General features: G+C 57.4%; 2 protein-coding genes across 3 annotated transcripts; one reads left to right on the plus strand and one right to left on the minus strand.

Annotated features, from left to right (window-relative positions):
- Positions 1-4,821: 4,821 nt before the first annotated feature.
- On the plus strand, positions 4,822-15,553 carry LSM14B (LSM family member 14B; the record flags this gene model as incomplete). The annotated part of the gene is made up of 10 exons (XM_079719235.1): positions 4,822-4,948; positions 6,791-6,954; positions 8,072-8,207; positions 8,970-9,086; positions 11,500-11,667; positions 11,931-12,008; positions 12,226-12,387; positions 12,745-12,895; positions 14,646-14,831; positions 15,423-15,553. 9 exons carry the CDS (start codon positions 4,822-4,824, stop codon positions 14,815-14,817), a joined length of 1,275 nt encoding a protein of 424 aa, XP_079575361.1. The 3' UTR covers positions 14,818-14,831; positions 15,423-15,553.
- Positions 15,554-18,750: 3,197 nt separating this feature from the next.
- Positions 18,751-24,528, minus strand: PSMA7 (proteasome 20S subunit alpha 7). 2 transcript variants are annotated; one of them, XM_079719588.1, is made up of 7 exons: positions 24,327-24,524; positions 22,167-22,293; positions 21,391-21,515; positions 20,615-20,737; positions 20,017-20,136; positions 19,320-19,382; positions 18,751-18,978 (listed from the first exon to the last, which is right to left on the minus strand). In XM_079719588.1, exons 1-7 carry the CDS (start codon positions 24,420-24,422, stop codon positions 18,886-18,888), a joined length of 747 nt encoding a protein of 248 aa, XP_079575714.1. In that variant the 5' UTR covers positions 24,423-24,524; the 3' UTR covers positions 18,751-18,885. The 2 variants fall into 2 exon arrangements, with proteins under 2 accessions (XP_079575714.1, XP_079575715.1); XM_079719589.1 differs by lacking the exon at positions 19,320-19,382 and having other exon boundaries at positions 24,327-24,528.
- Positions 24,529-24,612: the final 84 nt, after the last annotated feature.

A 24,612-nucleotide genomic window follows, 5' to 3' on the forward strand; every position in this document is an offset into this window, starting at 1 on the left:
CCTACAGTCCCCTTCCCCACTGCCCACACCCCTTTTCCGACCTCCTCTCGGGACCCACCAGGAGGCAAGGTGCAGGCGGCTGGCACGGAACGCTGGCAGAGCCCCTGTCTAGGGCTCTCTCGTGGCCCCCTTCAAGGTGAGCCAAACAGCGATGGTGCACCTGCCTCGTGCCAAGCTCTGCGCTAGAACTCGAGGCCAGCGTGGAAGCTCTTAGGGTGTGAGGGCAAGTCACCCTGAGCCGCTGGCCTCCCTGTCACCGTGGCTGATGGCACCCTGCCCCAGGAGAAGCTGGGCCGGAGGAGACGCCCAAGGCACACAGCAGAGGGGGAGGCGGGAGGAACCAGGAGCAGCCCCGCGTGCTCTGCCTCTGGGCAATTTCCTTCTCCCATTTGAAACCTGTCTTCGTCCCACTCCTGCTCCCAGCAGCCACCCGACGGTCTGGCAGGCGGGGGCGAGCCAACCCCTCCCCACTGACTCTCTGACCTGGACACCTCTTCTTCCCTAAACGAGGTGGTGACGGAACCCAGGCAGCAGGAAGGGGTGAGGAGGGCCTTGTGGGGTGGGTGAGGGTGGGCCCAGCTGGGGATGCTGAGGGCCCAGGGGACCTCAGCCTCCCTCAACCCTCCCTGTGCGCGTGGTAGGCCCCGGTCGCTAACTACCTTTCCTATCATCCTGCTCAGGGAGGCCCCACACATGCAAGCGGACGCTGGTGACCCAGGATGAGGGGTTATGAGGGTCCCTCCCACACGCTGGCCTGGTGCAAACAGCTCGCTTGCACTCTCCATCCTCACAGCACGAGGCACAACCTGGGTCCCACTTTTCGTGCTGGAGGCACAGCCAGGAGGCTCTGGGGCCAGGGTGCCAGCCAGGTCTGCCTGGCCGGCCCTGGGTGGTGAAGGTGGCTAAGGGGTCCCAGGAATGTGCACCCTAAGCTGTTCCTGAGCTCTTAAAGCCCTCAGCATCGAGGGGCTTTCCAGGAGAGGAAAGCCGACTGGCCTGTCCATCTTCCTGTTCCCAGGATGTTCTCTAAGTGTTTTCTCTCTGTATTTCTGAAGGGCCGCCATGTTAGAATCTGAGTCTCGGGGACCTAGTGTCTGGGGCTGCCAGAGTCCCATCAACTTTGCTTACCTCTCCCACCCAGCTGGGCCTGGAAAGGTGGGCCGAGGCTGCTCAGCTGGGTCTGGGTCCTAACACACTTCTGCTTACTTCCCGCAGCACGCCTCATCACCAGAAGGCTCAGCTGGGTGGGCGGCCGGGGGTGGCGGGGGGAGACGAGGAGTGGAGGTAGGGGAGGGGGAGGGGGAGGAGGGGGAGATGGAAGGGGGAGGAGGGGTAAAGGGGAAGGGCGAGGAGACGGGGGGTCCAAAGAGGCGGGACCCTCACGCCACCGGTGCTCACGGAGCCTCCAGGGAAAACAGCCCTGCAGGCCCCGGGGACGCGGATGGATTCCCACCGGAGTCACAGAGAGCAGAGACCTCGGGGAGAATTCCTGGCCGTGTGGGATCAACCCTGCTTTTCTTGTCTTTACTCCCTGACCACAGAGGCCCTGAACACAGCCGCCCGGGCCTCCCAGCCCTGTGACCTGCCTGAAAGGCTCCTGGTACGGGTCACCTTCAAAGCCAGCCGTGCCCTTGGTCCCCCTCCCGCCTGCAACCCTCAGCTTCCTCCTGGCTCCTGGCTCTCTCCGGGCAAAGGCTCCCTCCTAGCGGGTGGACGTCTGCCCCTCTCGTGCGTTAGGTCCCGAAGGAGAGGAGGGGACAGGCAAGGTCCCACCCTGCTGGCACGTCCCCTGCTTCAGACCCCAGACTCGATTTCTGTTTTATCTGTGTCCACCTATTACTAATACGTCTTTGAATCAACTCACCAGTTTTGTTTGGCTCCTGCTAAGCAATGATGCCTGTGAGATCAGGGGCTGGGCCCGTCGTTCTTTCTCAGGTTCACGTCAGTCACAGAGCGGCCTTCTGTGGCCACGTGCCCCTCACCTGCTACAGGACACGGGCTGCGATGGAACCCTGGGCCGGGTCCTGGGTCCTTATCTTCACACGCATCCTTAATAAGGGACGCTGTCCTCCAAACACACAGGGCTTGGTACGTGGCTCGTGGGTGCAGTGGAAACCCAGCCAGCCGCTTCTGTGGTCCTCTGCAGGGACCACCGTCTCCCGTGCACAGGCCCCTAGCGCCTCTCAAAAGCCCGTCAACAGGCATTATTTTCTGGGGTCCTCACATCCAGCAGTGAGATGGGCAGGACAGCTGCCTTCTCAACCTGGCAAAAGGAGAAACTGAGGCAGGGAGTCCAACCTGCCCAGGGTTTTTCGGCTTCTCAGCTCCCCTCTCTACATCCCCAGGCTCAGGAGTCTAAGGCCTGGTGATGACCGAGCGGGTGGGCACTGTGGACAGCTGTTGAGGGTGGAGGTGATGTTCAGGGAGGGGTGTGCCCTCGCATGGAAAACAGACACCAATGGACTCCCGGGCCAAGTTGAGGCTCCACACAACTGCTCCCCCTCTCAGACCTTTCACAAGTGCCCTCCACTTTGGGCAGGACACCAAGGAATGAGTGGCAGGGCCCGCCTTCCTGGACCTGTGTGCCACATATATTTTTAGCCTCTGCCCTGCCCGGGCATTTGCAGTGACCGATGTCCTCAGGGAACCACCCAGCTGTACACCCAGGGGCCCGGTGGGCTCTCAGAGGTCTCCGGGAACTGCCCCCTGCCCTGATCCTGGAGCTCAGGATCCAGCTCCCCCTTCCAAGGTAGAATCGGCTCCAACTGGGGAGGAATGCGTCCCCACCTCCAGTACACACAGAAGATTGTGGAGAGAGTTCCGAGGCACAGAACCTGTTGCCTTAGGCAAGTCGTGTTCTGGACCTGGGAAGTGGGGGACAGGAGGACCTCTGCTGTGCAGGGGGACCACCAGGCCAGATGGTCGCTGAGGTGGTCAGGAGACCTGGGGTTGCACCAACGCCACACAGGTGCACCCTGGGGAAGACTGTGTTGTGCTGAGAGAGAGTCCTGTCTCCTGTCCAAGGGCAGGATGCCCCGATGCCTGGAGACCTCTCTTACTGGAGCTGGGCTAACCCGGGGGCCACGCTGTCCACCCTCTCCTCACCAGCGCAATTCTCCAGGAGCAGAGATGCACTGGTAAATCTTGGCAGATCTATTTAGAAGACTTTTCCATCTTCTTTTCTGCTCCTCTGTGCTTCCTTTTCTCCAACCCAATACTGTTCTCTTACTGTTGCCGGGTGCTGGTGGAATGGGGTGATTCACAAAGGGCAGGCGGGGCAACTGTCCTGTGCTGGGTCTCAGTTTCCTCTGTAAAATGGGGAGTCAGAGCCTATGTGCAGGTTGCCGTAAGGTGTTCTCTGCAGCGGCTTTCATTTTTCGTTTGGCACTTATTGTAAGAAATACACTTTACATCTTGATCAAGTACCCACTGAAATACGTGTAAGTGAAATAAATGCTTCAAAGAGCAAGAGCACTCTGTGAGATGCTCTCTATCTCATTCTGTTTAATTTCTATAAAATGCTGGTCACCACTCACCAAGTTTTTTTCAGGACCTAATACTAGTCGCTGATCTGAGGTCAAGAGGGAGAGACAGGCAGAAAGCAAGCGCAGACATAATCACCAACCGAGCAAAGGGCTGTGCAGGCAAGAAGCGGGTCTGGCGAACAGGAGGGGGCGGCCCGTTTCTCCACTTCACAGCGAGGCCTCCGAGCCGGAGCCGGACAAAGCGGCAAGCAGGCCAGGTCAGGCGGGTCTCGGAGGCCCTGGTGGCCGGCTGGGATTTATTTTAAGGGACGCGGAACGCCACCGCAGGTTTGGGGGGAGGGGAGGGATTAAAAGAGAAGATGCGCTCAGCACCTTATATTTAGCGGCTGACGCGCCGGAAGCGCTCGTTACCCGCAGTTACTACTGCGCCCCACGCGCGGAGCGCGGCCCCCACCTTCACCTCCTGGGCAGTGACCCTGGTCCCCCGCCTTCGCCCCCGGGGAAGAGACCACCCCCCACCCTCCGTCTTCACTCCGCGGGCAATGACCCCGGCCCGGACCCCTGCCTTCTACCCCGGGGAAGAGACCTCCCGGCCCCAAACCTTCACCCCACGGGCAGTGACCTCGGCCCCCGTCACTCTCCGGGGAAGGGACCCCCAGCCTTTGCCCCTGGGGAAGGTGACAGTGGGGCGCATCCCAGCCTTCCGACCCAGGACGGGGGAAAGCGTCTGGCACGCTGCTGTAGAGGGGAAACTGAAACCGGGAAACACGATCCACAGGTTCCCCGCACCCGGGTCCTGAGAAGGGCGGCACGCGCGGCGGGCGGAGCTTTGGCGCCCCGCCCCCTCCCTCACACGTGCGCCCCCGCCCTCCCGCGCACGCGCGCTCTGCCCCGGTCGATTCCCACCCCTCCTCCAGGCCCGCCCGCCGGGTCTCGTGCTCCCACCCCGCGCGGGGCCCGCCGGGAGCCAGCCGAGAAGTGGGGAGGAGAGCAGGGGAAAGCCCGCCGGGTCAGGCGGCGCTTGATACGCAGGCGCGGAGCGCGGGCCCGCCCCCAGGCCGACAGCGCGGCCATATTTAAAGGGAGGCCGGCGGGGCGAGCCAATGGGTGGTGAGCGTGCGGGGGCGGGGCGTGGCGGCGCAGGACCCGGATGTGGCTGCTGCGACCCCCTCCTCCCCCGCGGTCCCCTTAGAGACCCCCGGCCGTGCGCGTTGCTCGCTCTCTGGTCCCCGCGCAGGCCCTCGAGCGGCGGTGAGGCGGCGCAGAGGCGGAGGAGCGGGCGGCGAGGCGACCGCGCGGAGGCGAGCGGGCCAGGCCCGGCCGGGCGGCCGCCGCCATGAGCGGCTCCTCGGGCACCCCGTACTTGGGCAGCAAGATCAGCCTCATTTCCAAGGCGCAGATCCGCTACGAGGGCATTCTCTACACCATCGACACGGACAACTCCACGGTGGCGCTCGCCAAAGGTAGCGCCCCGCGGCCGCCCCAACCTCCCCGCCCCCGCCAACAGCCGGGCCCGCGCCTCCTCCGCCCTACCCGCCCCGGGCGCCCCTCCGCAGTCCCGCCTCGCCCCCCGGGGCGCCCCCCACATCCTGCCCGCGCCCCCAGGGGCGCCCTGGGCCTCCGCGCCGCTCCCGCCCCTGTCCTCCGGGGCTCGGCTTGCACAATGGGCTCCCCGCGCCCCGGCGGCAGCGTAATTGTGCGCGGCCGGCCCGCCCTGCCCGGGGTTGAGGTGGGGAGGTGGGGGCGGGTCCAGCTCCCGCGGTGCCGCACCCCCCACCTCTGCGGCGTAGCCCACCTCTGCAGGTGGGGGGTCGGCGTTGCTAGGCTGTTTCCTCCCCAGCTGCCCGAGGGCGGAGGGGGCGGGTGACGCCGAGAACCCAGTCCCTGTGGGGGAGGGGTGGGGCTAGGGGCCCGGAGTCTCCCCGGGGCCTCCCCAGAAGTCTGGAGAGCGAGAAAACGCGACTCTTGCAAGCCCTTCTGGAACCTATTAAGCAGCTGGGGCCTTGAGCCTGAACAAATAACCACGTTTTAATGGATTCTCCTGTCGGGGTAGGAGCATCGGTTGGCGGCTCCATGCTCCCGTTTAAAGCGTCTTCCTACTCTAATTCAGACGTTTCAGTCCGTGGGTTTACCCTTTTGTGACAGACCCCTCCGTGCGGGCGCTGGTAGCCACACTGAAGTCCCTGGGAGACCTAGAGAAAGATGGCTGTACTGTGGCTCTGCCGGAGTCCAGAGCCTTTTCTGAGCGTGTTGAGGCAGGAGGTGGGCCCAAAGTTTCTTTGTCTTCGTCTTCCAGGGACGATGACTAGTGTCCTTCCCCTGCTTCTTGGAAGTGCTGAGTGCAGCCAGGTCTGCAGAAACCCTGTTTGTTTGATTGGTCTTGTTAGGCTGGAGACACTGGGCTGGGCCTCTAAGGGTCAAGGCGCAGCTACGTGCTCCTGTGTTAGAGGGAGCCCCCTCCATCCAGGTCGCAGTCAGTTCCCAGCTCTGGGAGTAGCTCCTTTGAAAGCCTAGTATTTAAGTTTTCCGATAGATGTGTTGCTCCAGGACATAGTTTGGTACTGTAAGATTTTGTGGTCATTTGTACTCTTGGCTTTTGGCTACATTTGGCCTGAGACCCCCGTTGGAAAAACTGAGGCCCAGCGTAGTCCCTGGTCCTCAGCGGGAGTTGTGCTAGGATTAGATAGAGGCTGCTTCAAGCCCAGGCCTGCCTCAGAGACCTGAGAAGGAGGCACTTGCTTGGGCTCCTTGAGCCCTGCCGGTAGGGGTTAATCCCCTAGGAAACCCCTCCGGGAGACACAGACGCTCGTGGTGTGGGTCCACGTTCTGGGCCGCTTTCTCCCATTGTTTGTCTACCAGCTCCTCCCAGGCTGGTCGTGGGCAGAAGGGTGGGGATGACACTCAACCTGCTGCCTTTTCTCAGAAGAAAACAGACTCCCCAGGGGTGGAGTGTTGCGAGGCTTCAATCAAAAAGCAGCTTTGGGGCTGTTTAATCTGCAAAGTCAGATGTGAACGGGGCGGGGGTGGGGTGGGGGGGATTTGCAAAGCAGACGTCGTTTTGTGGGAGCGCTGGCCTTCCGTGTTTGGAAGGGAGACTGTCAGGCTCTGAATCGTTCGTGGTCGTCTTGTGACCTAGAACTTTTTGGAGCTTTGCCAGCTGGAGTCTTGTAGGTATTGTCCGTTGATAATCGGGTGGAGCAGTTGAGACTGGAAACTGCATGCTGTGGATGGCCCCTACGGGAGGACTGATTGAATGCACTTGGCTGAGGATGACAACATAACCCTTCTTTTTCTCAACCCCTGAGTGAGGTCCTTTGGTACTGAAGACCGTCCCACAGATAGGCCTGCCCCCCCTAGAGAGGAAGTTTACGAGTACATCATCTTCCGGGGAAGTGACATCAAAGACATTACCGTGTGCGAACCTCCGAAAGCTCAGCACGCGCTCCCTCAGGACCCTGCTATTGTGCAAGTAAGTGCGCTGCCCCGTTTCTGCCGTGGGCACCGTCTCTAAGAGGCGCTGGCTTCCAGAGGGAGCTGGGTGTCATCTGGCCAGAGCGCTCAACTCGAGGAATAGCCTTTTCATGAAAAGCAGTTTAACTTTGTTTAGCTATTGGCGTTCTGTGGGAGGCCTCATCTCCTGCGGCACGCGCAGGGTGTGCTGTAGAGTGAGGCCGGCCCCGCGTGTTGGGCGGTGCGGGGGTGGGGGGTGCTCCTAGTCTTGCCGGCACCTGGCGTTTGTCCTTTGTCTCGGGTGGGTAAGCCTGAAGCCCCGGTGGCACGCCGTGAGTGAGAGAGGTGCTAGTAGGGACTTGGGACAGCAGGGCTCGCTCTCCCAGCACTGTCCCGACGATAAATTCAGCGTTGTGAGATGCTGAATTTGCAGGTGGCACGCCGTGCGCCTGCCTGCTGTGTTATGGCGTGTTCTGCCCAGGATTACTAGGGAGTCCAGGCTAATATCTTCTTGGCTTGTAAACCTCGACTTTCACCGACTCCTGCGGGGCTCACGCTGCAGGAGGCGCCGGGACAGAATGTGCTCCCTGCGGGGTGGGGCTTGCACGCTGGGCTGTGTGGGCACGTGGAGAAGCCCCGGGCCGGACTTCTGAAAGGTTTGAGGTGAGCGGCCTTGGGAACTCCAGAAGAGGGAGGTGCTCGAGGCAGGCCTTGAGGGACGAAGGGACCTCCCGGTAGCACGGGGAGCTGGAGAGAGGTCGCCGCGTGGAGATAGTTCCCTGGCTACACAGCCATGCCCCGGCGTGTTGGGGCCAGGGCCCAGGTGAGGACGCCATCCTCATCCCTGGCAGAGCCTGGACTCCCTGACTACCGGCAGTGGGGCCACTAGAGGGGTTCATGGAGTTAGGAGAAGGTCGTGTTAGAATTACCTGGCAGGTGGAGCTGGGGGTGAACGTGGAAAAGGCAGCTCTGAGCCCCTTAGGCCACCCTGGGGGCTCACGTGCCCCCCCAGTGCCGCCTCAGCCTCCCGGAGCAGGCTGACGAATCAGGCTGCCTTTCCCGGTCTGCACGGTGCTCTCCAGGCAGGGTGACAGGAGGGCCTTGAGCTGCTCTCACCTGTGTGTCTCATTGCTCAGTCTTCCCTGGGCTCGGGCTCGGCCTCCTCCTTCCAGCCACACGTGCCTTACAGCCCTTTCCGAGGGATGCCGCCCTACAGCCAGCTGGCCACCAGCTCCCTGCTCAGCCAGCAGTATGCCGCTTCCTTGGGTTTAGGTGAGTAACCTTTTTCTACCTGGTAAAGTGCTTGTGCCGTGACATCCAGGAGCGGGGCCAGACCCTGGTGGTGGGGACGCTGTGTTCGTGTCACGTTCAGCTGGCAGTGCACACTGAGCACCTTCTTCGGTGGCCCTTCAACTAGTTAGAACGCTTAGTAACTCCGCAGTTGAGTGGAAGAGGCATCAGGGTGAGTTTTGGAACAGATGTATCGAATCAAAATTCATTTAAAGCGTCAGCCTGTGTCTGGGTGGAAGTTGTGGCGTGTCTGCTTCAAAGAAGATATAACCGATGTGTGTAATTACAGATGAGTTCTAACCATTTGCACATTTGTCAGCCTATAAATATAAAAGTTAAATGCAACGCCCACCTATCCTATCCTTTTACCATTCTCGTGTCAGTGCTTTGCTCAAAAATGAAGTTTCCCCTAAGGCTGAGTAAGGTTCGCTTCTACACGCATGGAGTGCGGGTCCCCCTGGCCATAGGTTGCGGCGCGTTCAAACCACAGAGTCGCAGGCATCACTCCCTTCACTCACATGAGTCACGTGCTTCTAATAGAAGAACTTGTCTTGATTGCTGCTCCTGGGGTGCAGGAGCCCTTCTCAGCTTGGCTCCCCAGTTCTAGATTAGGCTTGTGTGAGCAGTGTGTCCTGTGAGATGGCTGGGCTCTTTCCAAGCCTGCTCTACACAAGACGAGTTTCTCGTTACTTATTTGTGCGCCTTTTTTTTTTTTTTGCTCTTCTCTCCTTTGTCTTCCTTTAGAGAAGTTGGGAAGCCCTCCAGCCTCAGCCGCGGCTTCCAGCCCTAGCTCTTCTCCATCTCCACAGCCCGTTTCAGAGCTTGACATGTCCTCAGAGTCACATCAGCTCACTTCCAAGGGTAACAGCAGTTTTGCAGAACTGCATGCTGTCTTGCGAGCCATCCTAAGAGCGATGGGGTAAACCAGTAGACCAGAATGACAGTAGCTGTAGCAGATAATTTGCCAAGCCCGTGGATCAGTTAAACTGTGTCTGTGTGTTTCTGCACGTAATCCTGACTTAACTCTCAGGTTTTAAAGAGGGTGTTAGAAAGAACCAGCAGTGCACTTTGTTCGCTCTCCTGGGTCCAGGGTCTGTTTTGACCTGTACTGTGATTGCCACGTATGGGAAACATCCCTCTGCACAGAAGGCCACTTCCCGGGGTTTCTGCTGGTCCTAAATGCAGTGTAGGTGGCTGGGTAAGACTGCAGGGCAATCCCCCAAGTAACAGGCATGCTGCTCTAGGATCCGTGTGGCACATTCCTCACCCATCCAGGGCATTCAGCATCGGAGGCCTCGGGTGTCTTTGTATAATGAAGCACCGTTAAAATTGGGTGGCTAGCCTGAGTTGTTGACCGGGTGAGCAGTGGGCCTGATGACCGGCTTGGTAACACTGGTTTGTCCCACCTGTCTGCTGGGTGCCGCACCTGTGGGCGGTTTCTTTGCCCTTTCTGGGCCTTCTCCTTTCACCGGAGGTCTGACGTGAGAGCGCCGTGTGCGCCGCCCTCACCTTTGCAGAGACTCTGTCCAGCATGGTACCTGGGGCTTTCGTTATGGCACACAACTACTGTCAGTCTGTTCCTTTGCATGTGTTGCTTTCCTGCATGGATGCCAGTGGATCTGAGTTACAGCGGTAGTGAAGTTTTTTCCCCACTTAAAAATTGCACAAGATAGTTCATTGTCCTTAGGATCATTTACATAAAACTGCTCTTAGAGCAAGATAGTTTGACTGATCTTTTTTTATGAAAAGCAAATGAGTCCAAGATTCTTGCCCCATCCAGTTACAGCGTGAGCAGGAAGCAGCGGTCTTGCTCAGGGAGGGCTGTGCTGAGTGAGGCGCTAGGCCGGAGAGAGTGGTCTAGGTCAATGAATGCCCATCGCAGAGGACACTTAAAAGTACCAGTAGGGGGTCTTCCCTGGTGGCGCAGTGGTTGAGAGTCCGCCTGCCGATGCAGGGGACACGGGTTCGTGCCCCGGTCCGGGAAGATCCCACATGCCACGGAGCGGCTGGGCCCGTGAGCCATGGCCACTGAGCCTGTGCGTCCAGAGCCTGTGCTCCCCAACTGGAGAGGCCACAACAGCGAGAGGCCCGCGTACCACAAAAAAAAAAAAAAAAAAAAAAAAAAGTACCAGTAGGGGGGCTTCCCTGGTGGTCCAGTGGTTAAGAATCCATGCTTCCACTGCAAGAGGCACGGGTTCAATCCCTGGTCGGGGAGAACTAGGATCCCGCATGCCGCACGGGCAAAAAAGAAAAAAAAAAAAAGTATCAGTATGTAGGGCTTGCCCTTTGAGTACTTTTGATCCGGTTGTGAGGAATTTCTCAGAGTAATTTCTGACAATAGTTTCTGTTCTATGTTTAAAAACAAAGGTAGGCTGTCCAGTCTTCACTGTGTTGGGCTGCCCCTCCGATAATAGTTACTCCGTGGTTAGGGCTCATTTTTTTCTGTCTCAAAAGTCTGTGCACGTCCACCCAGTCCTCAGCTGTCCTGTTTAAACAGTGCCCACCGGAACGTGGGAGAGGGAAGGGAGGAGACGACCTGGCGTGTGCGGCACACCCTTCTCTGTCCTCTTCCTGCGGCAGAGGCCCCTCTCGTGAGGGGGACCTCCACTGAGGCGGGTTCTGAGCACTCCTGCGCTCAGGCGTGGTGATGCCGTGTGGTGGGAACAGACTCAGTGCAGCGCCATGTCCAGGGGCAGCCGGGGAATCCTTCGTTTCTTATGATGAGCCTTCACCCAGAGGAATGCAGGCTGTTATTTCTCTGTAGTCAGCTCTCATCACTTCATCCTTTTTGGTTTTATTGTTCCTTAAGCAAAGCAACAGTGTTCTAGAATTTTAACTTCAAAGGCTGAGCACTGCATTTTGTGGAAGATGCCAGACTGGGATGGTTCTTGTCCAGCATGGCCCAGAGCGAAACACATTCTCAGACTGTGAATTCACCGGCATCTCGGGACTGTCGAGCCCCCTTGGGGTTAGAGCTTGTGTGGTTTGGGGGAAGCTTTTTCTAAGCCGCTTGAGAGGTGCTTATTGTGCTGGGGTGTTTTTCCCTCCTCCGGATGCCCTAACTGGGGGAGCCTGCTGGCTTTTTTGCTGCCTGGGCTAGACGCAGAGGGGATGGTGTGGGGTGGGGGCTTTGCCTGGGTTCGGTGGAACCTCTCCAGGCGGTTGCCTTCCTCCTGCCGCACAGCCAGCTGGACGAGGCGGGGCGGGGAGGGGGGGCGAGGGGTGTGGCCTTCTCCTTGTCTCCATTGTTAACCTCTCCTCCTCCTCAACTCAGGAGCTGGCTTTCCGGCTGTCTCAGTCAGCAAGAGCCCCATGGTGGAGCAGGCTGTCCAGACTGGTTCTCTTGATAACCTGAACACCAAAAAGCTGTTACCCGGCAAGGGCACCGCGGGGATGCAGCTCAACGGGCGCCCAGCCCCGCCAAGCAGCAAGGCTGCCAGCGGTACTTAAATACTCACTCCCCTGGGGTTTGTTCATGTTCTCAGTGGCACAGCGCTTCCTGGGGTTCTTTTTTTATCCTTTAATTAGACACCCCCACCCCCCCGCCCTGTGGGCTTTTGCGGGGCCGGCTCTTGCGCAGTCCCCGGCGCAGCCCCCGGTGCAGCCCCCGCTGGCGCCGCCCTGCTCCCGTCGCCAGGCTCTGCCCCTGTCCCCGGGCTCTGCTTTTGCGGGCGCTTTGCCTTACTCTTCCTTTTTGCGCCTTAGATGTAGCTCAGCCGGCAGCTGGGCAGACTCAAGGGCAGGTGAATGACGAGAACAGAAGACCTCAGAGGAGGCGATCAGGTAACGGCTGTTGCCACTTGAGTTCTGGGGAGCCAAGAACCACCCAGTCGCGCTCTGCTTACCGCTCCTGCCTGCTTCTCCGTGGGTGACGGTTTCAGGGTGCGGGGCTCAGCGGCAGCTTCAGTGTGCTCTGTCCCCGCTTTGTCTGCTGTCTCACACCGAGTAATGCTGAGTTAGTGGCTTACCAGCCAGGGCTGTCCTTTCCTCCTTCTCACAGGGAACAGACGAACAAGGAATCGCTCCAGAGGGCAAAGCCGTCCAACTAACGTCAAGGAAAACACAATCAAGTTTGAAGGCGACTTTGATTTTGAGAGTGCAAATGCCCAGTTCAACCGAGAGGAGCTGGACAAAGAATTTAAGAAGAAACTGAATTTTAAAGGTTTGAAAATTTGCCCCACCCCAGGAGTGTCCACAGCACAGGTCAAGGAGAGCCGGGCAGGGGCGGGGGCAGCTGGGATGGTGGTCGGCGGGGAAACCACGCAGTCTGAGGAGTTCCCAGAAGGGAGAGGAGTCTGGGGGGAGGCCAGTGCTCGGGGGATGAGGAGCGGATTGCAGGGCCCAGGGGGGGACGAGGCAAGCGGCGAGCAGCCGGAAGAGCTTTCCGCTTAGTGCGGAGTACTCCCGGCCGCTTCCCTGAGGCCTGAGGACGGTCCCTGAGTGGCCCAGCGAGGACCTGTCCTGGTGGGAGGTGCTGTGTTCGCTCCTTGGCATCTCAGAGCTCTGCTTCTCTGTGTAGATGACAAAGCTGAGAAAGGGGAGGAGAAGGACCTGGCGGTGGTGGCCCAGAGTGACGAGGCCCCTGCTGAGGAGGACCACCTGGGGCCCAACTGCTACTACGACAAGTCCAAGTCCTTCTTTGACAACATTTCCTCTGAACTCAAGACCAGGTCAGGGGGCTGGGGGGCCGGGCAGGGCCTGGGGAGCTGCGGGAAGACACTCCGCCCCCAAACGCTGAGACTGGGGCATGCCCTCTTGGAGACCAAACCCAGATCTTAGGTTCAAGGCAGATCTCTCAGGCTCACATTTTTACCGCAATAGGTACGTCAGGCCCGGTGGTGCCAGCGGTAGGTGGTGGTGTGGGAAGCCCTGGCAGTCACAGGCACCTGAGGGATCTGACCCAGGTCCCGGCCCCGCTCTGCTCAGCTGCCCCTTTCTCATCAGGGTTGGGCTGGACCTCCCTCCCCACCGCATCGATGTTCCCATCCTATACCACCTCGCCTGGGCCTGCTTCTTGGTCTGACCTTGGTGGCCTGAGGCCCTTGCTACCTGAGGCAGCTGGCAGAGGTGTCCTCAGTATTCTTTCACCCACCTGATTGCTTGAGGCCGGGGACTCTGTCACGTGCTTTGTTTTTAGCACCCAACAGCTGGTGCTCAGATGTTGCCCGAGAACCAGCTAGACAGTAAACGAAGTCTACAGAACGGGCATGGTGTGGAAACTCAGATCCATTCGTTCGCAAATGGAGTAGCAGACACACTGCGGGCACTGGGCGAACAGCAGAAAGCAAGCCGGGAGGTCCCTATTCCCCCCCCACACACCCCTCTTAGGTTTTGGCAGGGGAAAGATAACAAAAAACAGGCGCACGAGATAACACCTAGCGGTGAGGCGGGAGAGGTTGGGGCGTGTGTTGGGTGTGAGGGGAGTGGAGCGCCGAGGTCTCGGGTGAGGTTCGGGAGCCAGTGGGAGGGTGAACGCAGGACGGGGTGCAAGGCGGGCACGTGCAGCTGCTCTGTGGCTGGAGCGGAGCCTGGGGGCGGTCAGGGAGGAGTGATGAAGATGGGACGGTCCCTGCCGGGCTTTGTAGGTCACGGTGACAGCTGGCTTGGGGAGAGCAGTGCTGTCTGAGGTTTCACTGCTGCTTTGTGGAGAGTGGGCGGAGGTGGGGCAGGCATGGAAGCTGAGTGGTCACGTCGGAGGCTCTGGGGTCGCGGGCAGTGCTGGAGGAGGGGAGAGAGGCTTGGCCTCTGACGTGCCCTGAAGGTTTGCTGATGGGCTGTGAGGAGAGCCTGGCTGGCTGAAGGCTGCGGTTGCTGCTGCTTGGAGTGAGGAGGTCTGAGGGGGCAGCAGAGCGGGGGGTCGGGCTGGGTGTGTTGCGTGTGAGCTGCCTATAAGCAGCCTCGTGGCACGCAGTTGGACACGGGGGGTCCTTGCTGGAGGTGCAGAAACGAGTGTTGGCAGCATTGGTGCTGCGTCCGCACCTCCCCCAAAGCGTACACGTCATAGCCTTGGGGACCCTGCTCCGTTTAGCCCAGTCCCCTCCTCATCTCTGGAGACTCGTCTGGAGGGGTCCGTGATCTGCTCCAGGTCTCGGAGCCTGCACGGGCCCTGGGCCTGGCAAGCAGGGAGGGCTTTCTTCGTCGCACGCTGCTGTCGCGTGCCGGCCTTAGATGACTCGGGTGTAAGAGCTCTGTCCAGTGGGAGACAGGCCTGGGTGGAAATTGGGCTGGGAGCCCCTGCAATGCTGAGTCTCAGGCTCCAGGGTCCTGATGGGATTGCCCTCCCAGTGGCTCCAGTGACGGGTCACCATCCGTCCGTCTGTGCTTTCTCCCTCCCCCGGCTGTGTGAGGCTGGGGCCTGGCTCAGAAGGCTGTGAGGAGGTGCCGGCTGTAGTCGGTCTCATGTTCCTTGTCTTGGTTCAGTTCCAGGCGGACGACGTGGGCTGAAGAGAGGAAGCTCAACACCGAGACCTTCGGGGTGTCGGGAAGGTTTCTCCGTGGCCGTAGTTTCCGGGGTGGATTTCGAGGGGGCAGGGGCAACGGTGCAACCCGTCGTAACCCGACGTCCCACAGAGCTGGGACCGGCAGGGTGTAAGGAGGCAGCTGAAGGTGAGTGAGGGGGCTCTGGGGTCCTTTAGCGGGAGGAGGGCATCCGGACGGGGCTGCCCAGGTAGGAGAAGCCTCTTCAGGAGGAGCTTAGGAGCCGGTCAGCGTCGGTATCGAGGCCAAACGGAGGCCCCGAGCCTCTGAGTGAATCCCCCGGGGGCTCTTGGGGACGGTGGGACCCAGGCCCCGGGGCTGTCAAAGTGAGGGTCCAGGTACAGGAGGGGTGGGTGCTCCCCACCCCGGTGTGGTCAGGGAGGAGAGATGGGTACAAGCCAGGCCTCAGCTCCAGCCTGGCCTTGCACTGACCTTGAGTCTGCATTTTGAACCAGGTCGAGGGTGACGTGTGTGCCCCTTAGGGGCTGGGCGTGAGTGGGCTTCGGGTGGGACCTGGAGCTGCCCCCGCCCCCGCCCCCACCCCCCACCCCGTGTGAACAAAAATGATGACTCGGGTTGTGACGGGGGAAGGTCTGGGAAGCCCCAGCCTGACTCGGGGCGGGAGGGAGGCTGAGCAGCCCCCGATCTTCATTCACGGTGCTGGGCTCGGGCTGGGAGCTGCCTGGATGTGCTCACAGGTGTTGTGTCTCCTCCTCGCAGGCTCTTGCTGAAGCGGCACAGATGCCAGACTGTGTCTACGAGGATGTTGGAAAACGCTGCACTTACTGCGGGAGACGTGGGTCACTTTGTTTACTGAGTTTGGAAAATTCCCATGCTACTGCTTATGTTTTGGACTGAACTGAACTTGGACATGGTCTGAGTTAGAACCACTTTTTGGGGGGGGACGTGTATATGGGAAACCTCTTTGAGGTATCTTGGCCTATTTTTCCTTTTTAGTTGTGCACAGCCTGATTCTAAGGTTTTGGTATTTTGCAGAAAGGTTTCTAGAGCGAAAGCGTGATTCTCACTTTGTGACCTTTTTTGGATAGCTTTGATTTTTAACGTGGAACCAAATCCCATTTGGCAAATGCAGCAGCCAAGCGCATCTCTGTAATCCAACTGGCCGCTGGTGCTGCTGGCCTGGCATCCACTGCCACAGGTGGGGCCTAGGAGCCAGGCATGGCCAGCATGGGGGCATGGGGGGGCCTAGGGCATGGAAAGTGGGGTGTCCCACGGATCATGTTGTAGAAGCAAACCAGACGACCCTGACATCCCGAGCTGCGATGTCAAGGTAAAGGGCTGGCGGGGTCAGGGGTGCTGGAGGCTTAGGATGGGGCCCTGAACGGGAGGGAGCTGGGAGCTGTCACCTGGAGTGTGGCTTCCATAGGAATCCGGGCAGGGGGTGAGCGCCCAGGACAGGCTCCTCTGCGGCGTCCCTCTCCCTCCTGCCCTCTCCTTGCCAGTCCCTGGCCCAGGCCAGTCAGCGGTGGGCTCCGGCCGGACACTGTTCCGTGTCTCATCCACTTGGAAATGAGCCAGTCTTTTTTTTTTTTGCAAGGTCGGTTGACCAAGAGCATATTTCCTCTCAATTGTAAATAGTTCTGTGTTTTTGTTTTACTGGTGGGTGGAGGGAGGGTGGGGAATATAAATTTGTTGCATGAATAAAGGGATCAGACCTTCAGTAGAAGCATGCGTCCCTCTGACAGGGCATCGTGGTGAGCATAAGCACCTTGGTAACTAAATCCCTTTAAGTAGGCGTAACGGTTTTAGTTCTGTATCGATTTTAGTTACTGTAAAAGCTTAGGTTTATTTTTGTGGGAATTAATGGCTAAGAATTAGGACATAGCAATGCGGCTGCTCTGTTGGAGCAATGTAAACTTGTAATTATAAACAAACATGCAAACCTTTAAAACTCTCTTCTTCTCTGCTCTGAAAATAAATCATCCTGTTGACTCTGTTGCCCGAGTTACATCATGGCTCACATGCCTGTCCCAAGGTAGGTGTTGTGTGCTGTTCAGATTTAGGGGACATCTGGCACTCTGGAGTGAGACCTGGCCAGTCTGGGTACACGGCAGTGAGCCAGGGCCTAGGTTACTGAGAGCCACCCTCCCGGGGCGAGTGGTGCTGCTTTCCGGATACTCTGGACACTAGTTTAGAGAACCTGCTTTGAAGTGGCCCCTTTGCTGCCATAATACAGCGTCCAAGCTCCCCAGAACTTTCATGTTGTTGATGCCTTAGAACCTGTTACAGGGCTGGACCCTGGGACTACAGAGAAAAGCCAAGACTTGGCTGGTCTCAGACTGAAAGCATGTAATTTCACTGCAGTCGGTTTCCAGGCGATTTTTTTTTAATATAAATCCATTCATTTATTTTTGGCTGCGTTGGGTCTTTGTTGCTGTGCGCGGGCTCTCTCTAGTTGCACTGAGCGGGGGCCACTCCTCGTTGCGGTGCGCGGACCTCTCGTTGCGGTAGCCTCTTCTGCTGCGGAGCACGGGCTCCAGTAGTTGTGGCATGTGGGCTCAGCAGTTGTGGCACACGGGCCCAGTTGCTCTGCGGCTTGTGGGATCCTCCCGGACCAGGGCTCAAACCCATGTCCCCTGCATTGGCAAGTAGATTCTTAACCACTGCGCCACCAGGGAAGTCCTCCAGGTGATTTTTAAAAAGCAATCTCAGGACTAAGGCCCACCTGGCCATCTGTGAGTGATTCAGGCTGAGAGGAGGACCAGACAGCAGGCCAAGTTGGCCTGTGACATCTGGATGCAGCCTTGTGTTCTGGCCAGCTTCCTTTTCCCGGCTGTCTACCACTCTCCAACAGATCCTGAGCACTGCTGGTAACAAACTCTTAGCAACTTTCCATTTTTTTGCTAACATCTTTGACCAATTAAAAATAAAAACCTTTCATAGCTGACCTGCTACATGCAACTGGCCTTAGCACTAATTCTAAACTAGGTAGGTGACACAGCACTCAGGCTAAACAGGTATTTCTCTGCTAGAGATTCTACATATAGTTGTCACAGTTTACCACCTATGACTAACCTTGCTATTAAAACTTTAAACTGAGTCATTGTGACGATTAGACACTTTAGGCTAAGTTTAAAATGTATCTGGGCCTCTTTACCCCTATTTATTTTGGCCGCGCTGCGCGCCGCGTGGCTTATGAGATCTTAGCTTCCCTACCAGGGATTGAAGCTGGGCCCTCAGCAGTGAAAGCACCAAGTCCTAACCACTGGACCGCCAGGGATACGCTTTAGTCCTCTTCAGAAGCCTGACATATATATGCCATTGAATGCGAACCCAGTACAAGAGAAGCTGTAGACAGAGAGCAGAGCCCTGGCGTTGGAGTCCTACCAACCACTGTGGTCGGAGGAGACAACCAGCCCAAGGACTCTTCTAGGAAGCCTTTTGTGAGTTCTCCTGGGGCAAAGGAAGCCAAAAAGCAATGCCATCACCAGGGCTGGCGGCAGGGCCTCATGAGAAGCAGCAGAGTTGTGCAGGAGAAGGGTGGTTAGGATTTTTCTGTAAAGGCGAATCTTAGGACCATGACTCACCCTGCTGTGGACCGGAAGCTAAAAGAAGGGTAATCTTTCTGGCTAAAATGTGAGGGAGGGTAGGAAATAGCCAGCACCAGAAGTCTTAAGGTAGAGAACAGGAGGAGTGTTGACTTGATCTACTAGAACCAGAAATTCAAGACAAGTTCCACAGCTACTGCTCTGCAAAATGAGCTCAAGATGTAAACTGAGCACTGTTTGTCCTCGCGTCCTGACATCATACATTCATTAAGGACTCGAACAAAGGCGTAAGAAGAAAGTCATTCTGTTCAGAACTCCTGAATGGGAGAAACCCTGAGTTTCTACAACCACAGCACCTGTCTACAGCAGTGTGGACCCCGTAAAGCCTTCCCACAAACCCCAAGGGAGGAGCCCCACTCGGCCGTTGCCTTGTCTTAGAGCCTGGCGAGGGGCTGGAAGGAATTGCTCCAGAGACCCAAGGCGAGCAAGCTTTCTAAAGAGCCATCAGTACAGCTAAAGGATACATTAACCCCTAAAAGAAAGATTAAAAAACAGGGAAGTTTATTGTAGGACACTTGGACAGTATGGATAAATGGGATAGAAATGCCTACATGTCGTTTGGAAAATCAGCCATGATTTGAATTTAAAAATCGCTACAGGCAAAATTTCATTCATCATGATGCTTTCTTTTGTTTCTTCTTTTCATTTTCTTCTTTTTCTTTTTCAATCTCAGCAACATATTTCTCAATTTCTTCAGGATTTAAAATCTATCAAAGGAACAGTGTATGGTTAGCCACACAAGGGCCCCCGAACATAGGCCCCAGATGCCCCTTCCAGCTGCTTCTACAGGAAAGCAAGGCCACATGTGCCTGACCCAGGGAACAAGCTGGAACTGATGTGTACGTGATAATTATAAAGCAGAAGCAAACGTGTACAGCTGAGGTTTTCAGCACGCGAATGCTTTCTTTTCGACTCATTTGTGGAGATCCTTGGAAAGAACCTTTCTCGGGGCTAAAGCCACAGCAGAATGGTCCTGAATGTGCACTACCCCTGCCCTGACCACTGGGAAACTCCATAGGTAAGGACAGCAAACCAACTCGGTGATTACCTTGAGGGGCTGATCTCGTCTCATGACAGCAAGTTCTATGTTTTTGCCGCCTGACTGAACCACCTGGGAGGGGAGAGAAGAGCATTAGATGCCTCATCCACCTCAAGACCAAACAGCGCCCTTATGTGCCCTGTGAGCCTGAACCCAGCACTGCCACACCAAGGGGAGGGGTGCGACACTGGGGTCCCAGTACCCAAAGCGTGTGTCCTAGCTGCACACTGATGTGGCCAGTCCTCTGCGATACCCTCCTGTCTTGAGGCACCTGGATTTGGGCAGGGTTGCTGGTCCCTCCTCCTGCACAGCAGGTGTGCTCACGGCCCTCCCATCTGTTCACAGCCTTTCCCACCACTAAGCCCGGACGTCTGGACCCCCTCTGCCTCTTTGGCTTCACCCCCTAGCACCCCTAAGAATGGCTTCCACCCATTATTCCCAGCGCTTCTTAAGTCCCTGACTCTATAGCAGTAGCTCAAGCCTCAGAAAGGCTGAGCGCTTGGGCAAGCCACCTAGCCTCTCAGTGCCTGGACTGCCCAGACGTATGAGGAGCTGATACAGCCCCAGAGCAGTGCCTGGTGCTACGGTTGGCACCCTCGCCAGCTCGTTGCCCACACGTCAGCGGCTCCATTCTGCCCAGCCCAAGTACCACCACCACAGCGTGTGCGTCTTCAACATATTGCCCATATTTCAAACACAGACTTACTTCCAGGAGGGCCTTGATAACCAGCTTAATAGTCAGGTCGTCTGTTTCAATGGCTTCGTCAGTATAATTCTTCTCTAGAAATTCACGCACTGACTTGGCACCCCTGCCTATAGCGTTGGCCTGAAACAGGGATGGGTGTTACACGGCACAGAGTGTGACAATCCAGAGCCAGCCCAAGAAAACGACCCCCCACCGCCACCCCCGTGGCCCAGCCAGTGCCACCCTGCTCCCATGTGCTATGGTGAGTGGCAGCCTGGTGGGAGGCGGGCCTGTACTCCAGGCCCTGCCCCAAGGCTTCTTTTTGCAAAGGGCTATTTGGAGTTGGTGCTGATTCCTACCAAGAAAGGGATTCTACTGAAAGAAACGCGGGCAACTTGACTATGCCGCGTATCCTTACACCTCGCTGTCCTTTCCTCCCAAAAAGCAACGCTTAACGACTTCTCAGATCCCATGTGACAAGTGTGTCGTGGACACACTTGTGTATGTGTACACAGCTATCTATAGGATTAGGCCAGCTCAAGGTCCCAATGGCCTCCAAAGCTGCTTCTACTGGCAAGATGGCCCAAAACAAAGCCCCCCTGTTTTGACGGGGACTCACCTTCCAGGCATGGTACGTGCCCGAGGGGTCAGTCTGATAGAGTCGGGGGGTACCATCAAAGTCAAAACCCACAATAAGGGCAGAGATGCCAAACGGCCTGCGCCCGTTGCTCTGTGTGTAGCGCTAGTGGAAAAAGAGACACGGTGACATTGCTGCCTTGGCATGAAGGCCCCCCAGAACCTGCCGTAAGTAAAATACACATGTTCCAAACAGCTTTTAACGAAGGGATGAAAATAAATTAAGCCCACGTTCAGGTTATTTGCAGTTCAGGTGAGAAATGAAAGGAGCCCATGGTTTTCAGCATTCCTCCTTCTCTTGATGCATTTTCATTCTCAGAAAGACCAGAATTGCATCATGAAGCACAGCTAGGGCTACTTGGAATTATTTTGACAGCAGATGCAACCTGGCTACACATTTTGGTTCACAGGTGACTAAGACTTCACCAGAGTGGGCATGGCTTTCAGCCCCCTCCCAACTGCTTGGTGACTGATCATTCAAAATGACAAGACAAGAACTACATCATTTCCCACTGGAAATACGAATCTGGACTGCCCCATGCCACTAAATAAGAACACAACAAATGCCACTTAAAAGGATAAATGATGGTAAAATTACACACAGAAGTCAAGGCTAGGACCACGTGCGTGGAACAAGTATGGTCTCCTAATCTCCCCACTGTGATGTGTGCGGCCACGTGAGGTAATGCGGCAGGACACACCACGACAAAGCAGCGACTGCTCCCAACTAGCCGAGCCACGGCAGGCAGACACACCCACCTGCTTCAGACTGGCGATGTACCGCGTGATGTACTCCACGGTGACCGGGTCCTCCACGGTCAGCCGGTGGCTCTGGCACTCCACCCGCGCCCTATTGATGACTATCCTTGCGTCAGCAGTGAGGCCTGCAACGAGCACAAAGAGAGCTCCCCCTGAGCCACCCCTCGTCCGGCCAATCGTCGAGGCCAGCGCAGATCACATGAGTGGACAGCAATTACCCTTGGCTGGTCCTCTGATACCCAGCACTGAGATCATTCTGAGTGACCAACAGCGGAACCAGCAGCCTCTGTGAGCTTCTCTGAGAAAGCTGCGTGTACGAGGAGCTGTATGTATTTACACAGGCTGTAAACACGCTAATTTTTTGACAAAGCAAGTCAATCTCTAGGTAAACTGACCTCCCCGCTGAGGAGGGAAATGAATGAAAACCCAGAAGTGCAAGAACATACGGCACGTCCTGAGAGCAGGGTGCTGCCAGCTCTCCCCACTTGCCGGGCGCACAGTTAGCCGTGACAGCTGACCTTTCTCCTGCCAGCAGCAATGGAGGCGACAGCACAGCGCCTCATCCCGGGGTGTTTAATCATTTGGCCCCTATGCTTCAGCCTCCTGGGGAGGACCTCCCCCTGCAACTGTGGCCAGCCCTCTTCTTGAAGGCCAGCCCTTTCTTTTGAATGATTTCAGGTTACCCAACTTTCACGTCCCTCAATAGCCCTTCCCCGACTAACCTCCAGAGCACAGTCCCAGGAGACTAAGAAATACAGCATGGGCCCCAGACTTACCCGCGAATGCCATGCAGACATTCTCGTCCAGAGCACAGATCTTCCGCACTGTTCTTTCATCCTGCAGTTTAGCCACTGACTTCTTCTCCACACCAAGAACAACAATGTCTCTTCCTCGGACACCAACCTTCAATAAATGGCAACACAGCACTTAAGGAGCTGACACGAGGTTCTGCCACCAGGCACAGGGCACTAACAGCAGATGCTAACGTGGTCCTGTGAACACCCTCGGGGTGGCACGCACACCCTGCAAACCGTGGGTCTCGATCCACTTTTGGCAGAGCTAGTCCAGGTATCACAATCTAGGTGCCTAGTCTTGTGCCTTAAAATACTGACACGTAGTTTCAGTTACAGCACAACTAAGGAATAACTATTGTATTATCAGTGTGTATGCGTACACGTGTCATTTCAACCCAGTGAATCAAAGAGTCTCTGGAAGGCTTGAGTGTGAGTCCCTAACAATGAAGTCAGGTGTCCTGAAAGCAGTGTTGATGTGGTTGTAAAACTATACCAAAACATTCCCCTCTCTCGTGCACTTTTTTTTTTTTTTGGCCACGAGGCTCGTGGGATCCTAGTTCTCCAATGAGGGACTGAATCCAGGCCACGCAGTGAAAGCGCAGAGTCCGAACCACTGGACCGCCAGGGAACTCCCCCCTCCACTTCTGAAACCAATGTGCACAGCGGCGGGGAAGTGCCTGAAATGGCATCAGGTGGACAACGTATCAAGTATTACTGGGAGGCCCATGGCTCTCTGTTTACGGCTGACACTGTAGCACGGAGAAAAATGTATTAAAAACCTTGGGGGGAAGTCACTGACTGCCAGTTAAACCCCTCAATCGAAGCAGCAGCAGACACAAATGAGACAATCACTTGGAAAAGCAACCTCTTCTCTTAGTTTAGAGCAGGGTCTCTCAGCCTCTGCCCTACAGGAACCTGGACCAGCTAATTCGTCAATGTGAGGGGGTGTCCCTGCGCACTGTGGGATGTTTAGCATCACCCCAGCCTCTACCTCTATAAGTCTCCACGTGGGGTGCAGAGAAGCACTGGTTGGCAGTGCTTCAGATTTCAAGGAGCTTTCTCGTGAATTGTCTTCCACGGTCTTCAAAGTTCCCAAGGGAAAGAAGGCCAGGCCCAGAGACAGGTTAACCCTGGCTGACCCACGATAGTATGGGGATGGGGGTGTCAGCTGACCCCAACAGTCTTTAAGCTGAGGCAGGTCACAAGATGGATTTGGGGCCTTAATTTCAAAACAGATTCAAGAAACGAAAAACACTTCAAAATTTACAGAATCGTGTGTGCTTTCTCTCTGCCCACTCAAACCTCTAAAACACCAGATAAAAGATAAACCATCATCCATTTTGACCAATCAGCAAACTGACATGTGTCTTGAGGACAGCATGTATTTATTGTATCTGAAGCACTGGTCTAAATGAGAGGCGCGCTCGGGTGCAACGGGACATGGGTCTGGCGCAGTGACCAAAGGGGTGGAGGACTCAGCAGTTGGACCCAAGACGGAGCCTGCCCGCCGCGCCGGCGGCCCGGGAACTGCAGGGTTGATGCCGACACCGGCCGCCCTTTGTTCTCGAGGCCGACCCGGACTTTGAGGGCAACTGCTTTCCGCGGGGGTTGGGGGGTAGTTGGCTACCTGGGAGCTGTCCACACACAGTTCGCGGAGTCACTTACTCCCTTAAGCAGCTTTCCTGAGCGGGCAAGGGGCGGGCCCCGCCTCTCGGAGTCCCGCGCCCCGGCCCCGCCCGGCCCCCAGCCCCCCAGGTCCACGCGAGGGCCCCCGCCAAGATGGCGTCGGCGCCAGGCGCGCGCACGGCTCCGGACACGGACGCGGGGCACCGAAGCCAGCGGCCTGCAGAACGCCTGCCGAGCCACGAGCCGCCCCGCTCGCCCGGACGTGGAAGCCGGCGCCCGGAGAGCCGCCCCGCCTGTCCTCACGTCTCCCGCACGCGGCTCGCAGCGCCCCTTCCCCACAGCGACGCCCACGTCGCGGCTTCCGAGTGCGCCCCACACCATCGTGCCGCCCCAAGCCCCGCACCGCCTCGCGCCCGTCAGCGCGGATCCCAGGGAAGCTGGTCGGCAAGACGCGCCCGGGCCCCACCCAGCCGCCCGGGCCTCCGCCTGCCCCCGGAGCTCGGCCTCCCAGCTCACCGCGGTCGAGCCCTTTTTCACGGCCTCCTGCGCGTACTCCACTTGGAAGAGGTGGCCGTCGGGCGAGAAGACGGTGATGGCGCGGTCGTAGCTCATGCCGGCGGGCAGACGCGATCAGGACCAGGAAAAGCGCACACTCACGGCCGCGCAGGCCGCGATTCACAAAGACCCTCCGCCCGCACCGCGCGCCCGCCCCCAGCGCCGGCGACTGCGCTGCCAGCGTAAGGCGGTGTCCCGAGGCGTCAGGCGGCGTCAGGAGGCGTCGAGCGGACGTGCGCGCGCGCCG

This window comes from Hyperoodon ampullatus (genome assembly GCF_949752795.1).
Source record: "Hyperoodon ampullatus genome assembly, chromosome: 14".
In the NCBI taxonomy this organism is placed as follows: domain Eukaryota; kingdom Metazoa; phylum Chordata; class Mammalia; order Artiodactyla; family Ziphiidae; genus Hyperoodon; species Hyperoodon ampullatus.

Bases quoted from the DNA above. Each gene is read 5' to 3' on its own strand.
- PSMA7 (XM_079719588.1), bottom strand. From the start codon at position 24,422: ATGAGCTACGACCGCGCCATCACCGTCTTCTCGCCCGACGGCCACCTC. The intron at 22,294-24,326 runs GTGAGCTGGGAG...CATTTATTGAAG, and splicing joins TGAAAAAGGGCTCGACCGCG to GTTGGTGTCCGAGGAAGAGA. The intron at 20,137-20,614 runs GTGAGTCCCCGT...TCCCTGTTTCAG, and splicing joins GCACGTACCATGCCTGGAAG to GCCAACGCTATAGGCAGGGG.